Here is an 11,804-nt window from a genome sequence, read left to right as displayed (position 1 = left end):
GCTCTGATCTGGGGAGACCTCACCTGGAGTGCTGTGTACAGGTCTGGAGCCCTCAAGATAGGAAGGACATGGACCTGATGGAGAGGGTCCAGAGGAGAGCCATCAGAATGATCGGGGGTTGGAGCACTTCTGCTACAAGAACAGGCAGAGGGAGCTGGGGGTGTTCAGCCTGGAGAAGAGAAGGCTCCAGGGAGACCTGCCAGTACCTGAAAGAGACTACAGGAAGGATGAAGAGAGGCTGTTTGCAAAGGCCTGCAGTGACAGGACGAGGGACAATGGCTTCAGGCTAGAGAAGGGCAAATTTAGATTGGATGTTAGAAAGAAGTTCTTCACTATGAGGGTGGTGGACCACTGGAACAGGTTGCCCAGGGAGGTGGTTGAGGCTCCTTTCCTACAGATATTCAAGGTGAGGCTCAACGAGGCCCAGGGCAACCTGATCTAGTTGGGGATGTCCCTGCTGACCTTTGGAGGTCCCTTCCAGCCTGGACCATTCTATGATTCTATGATGTAACCTTGACAAGCAATACTGAGCAACTGACTCATTTTGCCTCTTCTTGATAAAGGGACTTCTTTGTTGTGTCCTCACCTAGTCTTGTAAAGTTTTACATTCTTCCTGCTACTAAATACAGTGAGCTTGTGTTCATTTTTTCATTTGAATTTGCTACAGACTTCATTCAGGAGGTAAACCAGCAGGGTAACTTGACTGCATCTTGAGGCCCTCATTGGAAAGAAAATGAATGTTGCTGGATTCCTCCACATCCACTTAAAGACAGCAAAAAGCTTTTCCTCTGCAGGAGATAATGTGTGTCAGTAACAACTCACCTGTCATCTGTAAGCTTAAGCCAGTATCCAGTTTGCTGCGTGGCTTCGTGCTGATGAACAAATAGCAGAGAATGCAGACAGTGATGATGAAGGCAAAGAGCACCACTGCTGCTATCGACAGGCCCACCAGTGCTCCAACACTACCAGAGAAAGACAACAAAAGGAAGTTACAGACAGCTTGGGGCACTCATTCAAACAATGGTCAGGGTGATGCCTGGAGGTTACCTCTACTCAGGTGGGGGAAACCTTCAGTATTGTACTGTAAACAAAAGTTTAGAACTCAATACTTAAACTGCAGAAACTGGAATGATTTCATTGCCCTCAGAAGGGTCACTGCACATGAACGTCTGACCCTCAGCGTCATTTCATTGCAGAGTGCTACTCCTGAGTCTGATTTAGACTGTGTTCATGAAAATCAGAAGTAACTGCGCTCTGATTTAAACTGTTTATGAAAACCAGAAGCAGCTCCATGCAGTAGCTGCACCAGTGAGATCAAAACCTTCTCCAAGGCAGTGCATACTCCCTGATAAGCATAACACAAGCACAGAAATAATCCCACAAATACCATACACACACACACAAAGATGGATTCCAGTCCTGCAGGTAGCCCTTTTTCCCCTAAACAACATAACTACAAAAGCTGGATTTTCAGGCTGAAATGCCGTTTTGATGGCAAGAAGAGCCTGTTAGAACACTTCAAGCAAAGTACACATTTGTCACAGACTTCTCACCAAAGATGACATGCCCATTAAAAATAGGACACAAAATGTGCAAGCCATGTTATTCAAGTCCTTTGGCAGCTCGGTGGAGCAGGGTGGAGGATTGTGAACACTCTTGTGCCTTTGTGTTAATGCAACACATTTCCAGTCAAGACTGGAGAAGTTATTCCATGAGCTTTGTCAGGATAAAAGAAAAACTAAACATGAATTAAATTTACACACTATCAAATGCAAAGGAGCAGGAACTTCATTGTTCAAGAGGCCAAGCATACAGCAGTATATGTAGCTTTTATCAGGACGCTGATCCTGAAGGACAGAAACTGCTTTATACTCCCTGCACAGAGATTCAGTGAGACAGTGCAGGTACACAAAGAAATCTCTTCAGTAGTTTCTGTATTTTCAACCTTCTTTTCAACTCTTTTCCTAACATAAAAACCACAGGATGAAAGAAAGGCCCAGCTATCTCTTCTACAGTCCAAGACAAAGACACTGACTTCTGCCGAAATTAAACAGTGGCCTTTTGGTCACAGAAGAGGAGACTGAACCCTTTTATTACCACCCTGCCATCTTTACAGTTTTGACAGATGTAAAAAGGACAGAAGACAGATGAATGTCTTGAATTCTATGAACTCCACCCTCTACTGATAAAAATGCCTTTATCCATCAGTGAGAAGGCAATACTGCTGTGGTCTTGCAGGGCGATGAGAATTGTGCCTCAGGATGTTTTTTTATGAATTTTACACTGCAGCCACTGCAAAGCCTCTCTGCAAGCTCCCATAACAGCAGCAGACAGGTTTGTTCACAGGAGAAACTCTTAACATCATCAGGATAAGAACAGCGGATCACAGGATCACAGGATGTTAGGGGTTGGAAGGGACCTTCGAAGAGCGTCAAGGCCAACCCCCCTGTCAGAGCAGGACCATAGAATCTAGCACAGGTTGCACAGGAATGCATCCAGATGGGTCTAGAAAGTGTCCAGAGAAGGAGACTCCACAACCTCTCTGGGCAGCCTGTTCCAGTGCTCTGGGACCCTCACAGTGAAGAAGTTCCTCCTCATGTTGAGGTGGAACCTCCTGTGCTGTAGTTTATATCCATTACCCCTTGTCCTATCACAGGGTGCAACAGAGAAGAACCTGTCCCCTTCTTCCTGACACCCAGCGCTCAGATATTTTAAAACATTTATTAAATCCCCTTTCAGTCTTCTCTTGTCCAGACTAAAAAGACCCAGGTGTCTCAGCCTCTCCTCACAGGGCAGATAGAGTATGTCCACTGAGAGAAGCTCATGAGTCATCTGGATCCCAGTGAACCAAATATTCCTAACGCTGTTGCTGTGGGGATGCGTTGTTTGTAGTATTTGCACAGCAAACAGACAGATTGCTCCCACGAGGCTGGAAGAAGGGGCATACAGTAACAAAAGACTTGCTATTTTGGAAAGCCAAACTAGATTCCTGGAGATCTGCGCAGCTAAGCACAGCTAAGCAAAGCTGGGCTACAGCATTAGGTCACCATGGTTCTACTGGCATTCATTAAAGCATTTTGAATAAAATCTCTCCTTGCCCTGTCAGAGTTTAAAACAAACCCATATTACATGAAACTTGTTAAAAGGTATGGATTTGGAATGGATACTAAATTTCTGTTTGACACTGCAAGTAGCCATTAAACTTGCAAAATACAACATTTAACAGCGGCAAAAACAACTTTAAAATATTTTAAAACAATGAGAAACAACAAAGATATTGACTGGATCTGCACAACAGTTCAGTACCAGTACTACATTCACAGTTCTCCCCTTCCACTCAGCTTTGGAGGTACAGAAGGATAGAATAACTTCATGTACATGCACAGCGCGTGGCACCGAATGGTGAGCTACTCAGTGTTTTACAGCCTCTTGCTTTGTGATTTCAAAAGCTGCACAGCATTTTGGTGTATTTTGTGCACCTCTACCTTTTCCTAACATTCTCTCCCCTGCTCTATGGGCTCCTGCCAGCTCCAAGAGACAGAAAAAACACATCCTCCACTCTTCTTTGCTGAGGTCAGCTTTTCAAGAGGTGTGGAAAAGGAACCTAGGCTGCTCTAACAAAACCGAAGTCACTACACTGTTTAAAGTAGTAGCAAAAAGAGAAGGCATGAGAAATCAGTTATATCAATCACACCTAATAAATTCAAGGGAAAACATGAAATGTGTCAAAGTTGCTCAGAAATCAAATATCTGTGATTGTCCAGCAGCTCCTAGTGCAGCAGGTGTTAGGATGCACTTGTTGAATACTGTAATTTTTGCGGGAGTGGAAGGGAAAAAGATGGTTCCATTATGCTAAGGGATAGTGCCGTATGTAGCTCTAAACATAGTACAGACAGTAGTGAGTTGGGGAAAAATGAATAGCATAGGCCTTCAAGTGACAATTGCTTCAGGTTGCCTAGGATGCTGGTTTCTCTATTAACTGCTTCCGTCAGAGCTGGCTGTCAAGTGGTGTGGCAACTCATCTCCTACAGTAGGAGAAACACAAGAGAAATATGCAACAGCTTAATGAAATTCTACCTGTGTCACCACAGACAAGTAATCCCTGAGACAGCACCAACCACTTGGTGGTGCATTCAGTCAGTGCTTTCAAATTAACAGAGGGAGTCAAGCAGAGATTTAGGATGAGAAACAAAGCTCAGGAGTAAAGCAAAATATGTAATAATTTCCCCACTGGAGCTTCCAACTTCTTTTCCTTCCACTGTATGTCCAATCTCCAATCTTACCTTGGCTGCTTTGACTAACTCTTGAATAGTTTTAAGTCTTACAAAGAAAAGTCACCAGAGATTGGTGCTGAGACTGATTTTGTTCATCTCTAAAACGAAGAATGAAACCTGAGTTTCTGATGACCTTAAGTCCCCACAAGCAATCAAATGCTCTGAGGGCAAGGAAGGATAAGAAGACTTGTGAAAAACTGAGTGAGGGGGTAAAAGTGACAGAGAAGAGCTTCAGCATACATAATGTAATGTACAAAGAAACAAAGCCAAGCCTACATGACAATTAACTCAGAACTGGCAATTCTGAAATCAAAGAAAAGTTGCAAGAGTCATCAGTGACAAATCACTGAAATCAGAGTCGATGTGCACCATTGCCAAAAGTCAACAAAACGCTAGCCACTAATGGGAGACTTTTGAGAACAAGACTTGAGGGCAGGATCATGCCACTGTGTTAAAACCTTTCCATACCCACATCCTCAGCATGCAGCTCCAGATTGTGCACCCAAATCTAAGAGCAGAGATGAGGAGTAAAAAATTGTTATGGAAGAGAGGAAACTAAAATGCTCAGTTGGAACACACCGTTTGCCTCAATGATAATCCAAAAGGACTTGGGTGGTTCAGCTGGAAGAGGTGAAAGCTGGAAACTGACACACCCAACAGTTAGGAAATTTTTAACACGGTGCATAAACTGCACATGCAATTGCTGATCACCAAATCTCACCACACTAAAAATACTAATGCCAGAAAACTGATAGGAAACACCACAAACCAACCATAAAATGCTGCAGCTTAAAACTGCAGGTAGTGACTGCTGCCACTGGGGCTGCAGAAGCAGACAGCAGAATCATAGAATTGTTAGGGTTGGAAGGGACCTCAAGGATCATCCAGCTCCAAACCCTGGCCATGGGCAGGGACACCTCACACTACAGCAGGTTGCTCAGAGCCACATCCAGCCTGGCCTTAAAAGCCTCCAGGGATGAGGCTTCCACCACCTCCCTGGGCAACCTGTTCCAGTCTCTCACCACCCTCATGGTGAAAAACTTCTTCCTAACATCCAATCTTAATGTACCCATTTTGTTTTTTTTTTCCATTCCCCCCAGTCCTATCATTACCTGACACCCTAAAAAGTCCTTCCCCAGCTTTCTTGTAGGCCCCCTTCAGATACTGAAAGGCCACAATAAGGTCTCCTTCTCCAGACTGGATACCCCCAACTCTCTCAGTCTGTCCTCATAGCAGAGGAGGTCCAGCCCTCTGATCATTCTCGTGGCCCTTCTCTGGACACATTCCAGCATGCCCAGATCTTTCTTGTAATAGAGGCTCCAGAAATGGACACAGTAGTCCAAGTGGGGTCTCACCAGAGCAGAGTAGAGAGGGAGAATCACCTGCCTCGACCTGCTGGCTATGTTTCTCTTGATGCAGTCCAGGATGTGATCAATCAAGTTCAAGAAAAGGATTAGGCAAAACCAGGGATAACAAGTCCATATGAAAAGGTAGTGAAAGCACCACTCAGAAGTGTACTAACACCCTGAGACACAGCCAGCACGGGTGCCGAAGAGCCGGGGGGGGAAGAAATCGGGCACAGAAAGCAGCCAGGATGGCTGTGTACAGCTCTCAAGGCCACTGCTGGAGATCCAGAGGAGCTAGAGGGACCCCCACAATGACCCGGGCACTAATTATCTGCCATCTTCCGAGTGGAAAGTCATGTAGTGCTTGACTTTACTGAAGTCATTGAGAACTTTGTGTACGCAGCATTTGACACGGTCAGGCCCGCAGCCAGCCCTTCCCCTCACACCGCAAGCCCAGAGTAGGCTCTGGGTGCTCTGTACCCAGGCACGGAGCGGTCCGCGGGGCTTCCTCACGGACACCACCAGTTATGTCTTTCAGAAACCACCCGGGCACAAGCAGCAGTCTCTCTGGGCCGCAGCTGCAGCTGTACCGCAACTCTCAGACGGACAAAAGCAGCCTGAAAAGCGCCCGGCTACAAGTACCTCTCAAACACAAGCCCGCAGGCGAGCTGAGGCGAACGCCCATCTCCCGCCAACCCCGGGCCGCCGAGCCTCGCCCGCCCGGAGCCTCCCCACCGCCCCCCACGCGAGACTAGGGGCGGGAAGCAGGGCTCCCCTACCTGAGCCACCACATGTAGCTGTGCTCGTAAGGGAAGAAGCTGTGGGGGTCATCGCAGCAGTACTTGACGTCCTGGAAGCCGCAGCAGTAGACGGCGCGGGCGTCGCCGCCCGTCCGCGGGCAGGTGAAGGCGCTCACCAGCACCTTGTCAGCGTTGAGGTAGCTGCTGCACTCAGCGCTCATGGTGCGACCGCCGCCCGCCCGCCAGCCCGCCCGGCAGATTGCCCGGTACCTCGGCTTCGGCGGCACCCGGGCGGGAGGTGTGGCGGCGAGCGGGCGGAGCTGGGGCGGGCAGGAGTCCGCACTGGCAGCGGGCGGGAACGGCCAGGGTCGCGGCGAGTGGCACGACCCGCCCGCGCCCTGAGGCGAGGGCGAGCAGGGAGAACAGGGAGCGTTTCCCGCCCTCCAGAACGGGAGGGAGGGGCCCGCGCGGCGTTGGCCGCGCCCGGGGCTGCTCACCTCAGAGGTGCCTGTCGCTGGGGCTTGGGTTTACCTCCGTGCTCCATCTCACGTCGGGGAGAGACTGCGAGGGTCTGCCCTCATCTGTAAGCCTCGGTGGAGTCTCAGGACAGCCAAAGCAAGATGGTGATTGAGAAAGTTCATGCCTTGACTGGACTCAGGTAAAACCCCCGCACAACGTTAAATGTTTCAGAAAAAACAGTCTCCTGCTCTTTCCAGAGGGCATTCTTTTTCAGTATTTTAGGCCACTTTTTAAAGCAAAGTGTGTTCCAGAGGAAAGAGCTTCTCCCGAGGGAAAGGTGGGTCTGTCACAGCTCAGGATAACACACACCTTTGCATGTGGCTTGCCTCATAGAAAGAAGAATAATAAAAAGTCTTTGGGAGAGCAATGGGTGGGCACTACCTCTCAGTCAATCTCCTGAACAGATGACAAGAGATCAAGTGCTTTGCCACACAGGTGACCTTCTTAAGGAGAAGTTCAGGGTATAGAGAGAAAGGGAAATTGTGTAATATCAGGAGAGCTTGACTTGAATTAAGGAGATCACATTAACTCGACTAACAATTTACATTTTAATTTCAGGTCTTGCCTTCAGATGAACTCTAGACAAGTGGGAGTTTCATGTCTTCTAGCTAGCTGTCAGGCAACAGCAAGAGCCTGGAGTGATGGCAGCTTAGGGAGGGGCAACATCTTCACCAACCAGGTCTCAGTCCTGCAGGCTCTGAACAGGGCCAGGCTGGTGGCATTGGCACCAGCTCTCAGCTGTCCCAGACAAGGTAAGACACCGAGTCAAGTTCAGGGTCTATACAGGAGACAGGATGGGAAGCAAGTTACCTACAGCATAGGTCTAAAGTCCAGTTCATCCAGGAGGACCAGCAAGCAATTCAGACTAGCACAAGACAGGATTGAGCACAAACATGAGTACCTCTGGCATAGCTTAGGGAAGGTCATGTTGCCCTGGGATGAGCTGAAATGTGGCCTCTCAGCCAAGGAGAAGAGGGTTTTGGTGTGGCAAGGACCCAAGTGATGCTGGTCAGGGCCTGTCACTTAGAGCGCTGTGCCTGCCCTCTTCCAGTGCTACATAAAGTCCTCCTACGTTAGGGAGTCTAACTGTGCTTGCTAAAAAGTATAGATATGCTGCAGTTGCTTGGTTGATGTTATTTTGCGAAATCAACAGTGACAGCATCAACTGAAATGAACTCAGAAATTCAGTCACTCCGTCTACTGAATTATAGATTTGCCTTTCTAATATTTAGCTGTATACATGAACAGCCAGGGAAGATTCACGTTATTGAACTGATGGATGCTTTAAGCTTGAGCAGTTTGAGAAGGCTCAACACTTGATGTTGCACTACAGAAAGTGAGAGGATGAATGAGAGTGACGTGGCTGGAGCAAAAAGCTGTCAAAATGGGGAGACGAGGAGGGATCAATGAGTATTGAACATCAGGAAGGAAATGGCCAATGCTAAGAGATTTTTGGGAGTTGTGCTGTACAGATCAAATCAGATTTAACAGATCAATTGTTTTATGATAAAATTGAAGCTGAATTTATTCAGAGTATATTACCAAAGCCCAGCAGGCAGCTTTTATGTCAATATTGTCACTATGTGTTAGGAAGTAAGGGTGATTTTTGTGATACTTGCAGTCTTTTTAGAGACTAATCTCCAATCAAATTTGTCTGACTCAGAGCAAGTTTCATTTCAATATGGTAGACATGGGGAATGTGTTCTGTGGTTGAGAGAACAGTTTCCAGTGAGGGAAAAATGTGTTAATTTCAGCTCAAAAGTCATCAGCTGGTTGGCCAGATAGTGTGTAAGGCATCCATCAGCTAATCCTTATGTGATGTGGTTGAAACCAAGCAGTATATTCAGGAATTATTACTGAAGGGTGGACAGACCCACAGACAGCAGAGCTGTATAGACCTTGTTCTTAAATTAACTTAGTTTTAAGCAAAAGACATGCAAGAAAAATAGAAAAAAAAATGGAACCAAACCCAGGGGTATTTGTCATGGTTGTAGAGACTGAGTCACGACTTCCTGAGGTTATCAATACTGTGTTCTAAAGGGTGGCCTGAGGCAAGCAGTACAACTTCCCAGGATGAAGGAACAACTGATTCTAGCCTGATGAGATTTATTGGAGAATTGAAACCAGGAATGGTTCAATTAATTTTTCGTCTGAGGATTCCCAAATCAAGTGTTTAAGAGATGTTTAGGGATCCTTCAAGGGGATTTTCAGTAAACATTAAAGTGCTTAGAAATGCTGTTTTGAAGGAGATAAGATAAACAGAGACAAGTCTTCACTGCAAGGCTGGCATGCACAGTAAACTCAGGTCAGTTTTGTTTGTTGGTATAGCAGTTTGATTAGTTTTTAAGTCAGTTCTTTGAGCTGTTTTGGTGTTCTGAACCTGTTTCAATGAACTCTTGGTTGCCAATTTCTTAATCTTTGGCTTTCCATTTACTGTGCATGCATTTAATAGCTACAAATGTTGCCCTGCAATTCCCAGTACTTAATAAGACAAATTTATTCAGGTAATTCAGAGACTTGATCTTGCAATTTTACTCAGTGATGTTTCCTGTTGGCTTCAGAACAGCTCCATCCAGGATAAAATGGCAGCCTCTGAAGCCAGCAGGACTTCTTCAAAGAGCCTTATTAGGAGTTGTCAATTTTTTTTAACCAAACTGCTCCCTAAGATGAAAGTTGTGGAAAAATGCCCATTTTGTCAAAAGCCACAGGATTCATTTTCAGGTTTTTAAACCATCAAAGCTTTCTGTATTGGCATTTTCCCTTTTAATATTTTAGTAGTATTTTTAAAGTTTGAAAATATGGATGTCAATTTTGAAGCATTTCTCTTCAGTTATAGCTTAACCAGACTGATGGTTTAGGGGTTACTCTGTCTGGGTTGAGAAAAGGAGACTTCAAATGTAAAATGCTTGTATGACAGGAAAGCATCTCTAGTGGTAGTGGTCTCTCCAGAGGAAAGTACCAATAGTAAAATAACTACTAACTTGAAATTAGAACTAATAACAAATCAGTGTGAGTAGCGTGGCTCTAATTAAGGGTTAAAGAAGCTGATTTATATTTTCAACTGGGAATTCAGCAAGCTCTTTGATTACAAGAGCAGCATGACTATTGCAGCCTTCTTTTAAAGGCTGGATGAAGAATCTGGGGGTTGTGGACATTCCCCCCCGGCAGCTGCTCTTGATTTACCATTGTCAGATTTACCTGCTTGCTGAATAACAATATCCTGGTTTATCCTGGAGGTCAGATGAAAGCACTAGTTATGATGAAACAGCAATGCCTTTAGGGAAAGTGGGACAAAAATGGCAGGGGACTATTTTATAGAACACAATAATAGCTTTCTTACTGCATCTTTGAACTAAAACTACAGCTCCCTGTGCTAAGATTTCTGTAATTTCTGACGTGGAAATGTTCCATTTGTAGATCAGGTGTTACAGAAGTTTGCCCTTCAGGAAACTGCAATTCAGTCTTCTGTATTGTTCAATAATATTATTATTTCCTTGTATTATCATTGTTCTACCAATCAATGCTTAGGAAATAATCTGTCTCTGATTCTAGGGATGCTGTTACTTCTGTTTGCATGGGAGAAAAAATCTGCATTAGCAGAATTGCATCACAAACTTTCATGTCTGTGCCTACCTTCCAGAATACAAGTCTGCTTACTTACAATGCAGTGATCCTTCAGCTGCTCTCCTGTTCTGGAATTAGTTTAGCAGATCTTCTTGATGAGCAGGTATCATGCAATGCATTGAGATAAAACAGCATGCCTTATCTCTTAGGCCTGTAGACTGCCAGCTTGGATCAGGTTCTCTAGGCTGAGTGGAAAGTTACCTGGGGCAGGCTTCAGCTCCTGCATAGAGGCAGCTGGAAAAGGTCAGCCTCTACTGCTAAACAGGTCCTTCCTCTTCTTGCCTATGCCTATGTGGTGCAGAGCTGGTAGAAAAGACATAGCTGAGTTTTGTTTTTTTCAGCCTATATTGTGGACATCTCTATGTTTGTGAGCTGGCTAGGGAGATGAGTTAGGTCACAGAGTCACGTCGTTAGTGATGTTCAAGTAGAGCTCCATATATTTCCTTCTCTGTGTATGTTTCTGGTATGGAACTTTAACATGCTTCAGAATTAGCTCTCAAAGCTCTTGGTGCTTTCAGTAGGTCAGTTTTCAAGGGGTTTTTAAACACCTCTCTGTGCTCTGTCAGTGACGTTTTTGTCCAGGATCTGTTAATCCCATTGAAGAGAATACCTGATCTCACTGCTAGGCTATTTGGTTTTGTGCTCCTTACAGTGCCCAAAAAAGGGAGCTAAACCCCACTCTATTGATCCATTTCATCGCTCTATTTCAATGTAGCTTGCTGCAGCATGTAGGTCTGATGTTACATTCTTTATGAAACAAAATTCTGAAAGATTAGAAGTGTCCTGTCTATTTTTATAGTTAAGCTTTAAAAGTATTTCTTTTCCCTCTGGCATGCCACGGAGGGGCACACAGCTCCAGACAATCACGTGTCCATGTGCTTAGTTTAGCATTTAAATCAACATGCCAACCTTCAAAGTTGCAAACCATAAGAGATGAAGAGTTAAATGATCAAGATAATATCTGCACGCACACAAACATTCTCATTTGTTCGTGCACACCGTTGTTTTCCCTGTGAAGTAGACAAGCTACAAAGGAAATAGTCTCATGCGATGTTTTCAGAGCTGCTTTACAGTTTTGGGGACTTGCTGTAGGGAAGATCCCTGTCAGATGAAAACAGTGTTGGAACTCATGAGCCAAAAATGTAATTACTGATCTCTGCATGCTGTCTGTAGCATCTCAACAGACAAATTCAACCCTGTGCAATTTGATTTGCAATTTTCCTGAGCAGGAGGTGATGAAGTATTTATAGCATGACTAGATCTGAATTTATCTACAGTGGAGAACGTTTACCTTTACTCTC

At 45.2% G+C, this 11,804-nt stretch overlaps 1 protein-coding gene across 1 annotated transcript; it reads right to left on the bottom strand.

Annotated features, from left to right (window-relative positions):
- Positions 1-670: 670 nt before the first annotated feature.
- On the bottom strand, positions 671-6,581 carry SHISAL2A (shisa like 2A). The gene is made up of 3 exons (XM_054384581.1): positions 6,400-6,581; positions 823-962; positions 671-762 (listed from the first exon to the last, which is right to left on the bottom strand). Exons 1-3 carry the CDS (start codon positions 6,579-6,581, stop codon positions 671-673), a joined length of 414 nt encoding a protein of 137 aa, XP_054240556.1.
- Between the last annotated feature and the right edge of the window lie 5,223 nt (positions 6,582-11,804).

The sequence above is a fragment of the Indicator indicator genome, chromosome 10 (assembly GCF_027791375.1).
Source record: "Indicator indicator isolate 239-I01 chromosome 10, UM_Iind_1.1, whole genome shotgun sequence".
NCBI classification, from domain to species: Eukaryota; Metazoa; Chordata; class Aves; order Piciformes; family Indicatoridae; genus Indicator; species Indicator indicator.
The sequence above is the reverse complement of the archived record's forward strand: the minus strand, read 5'-3'. Positions and strand labels throughout refer to the sequence as shown.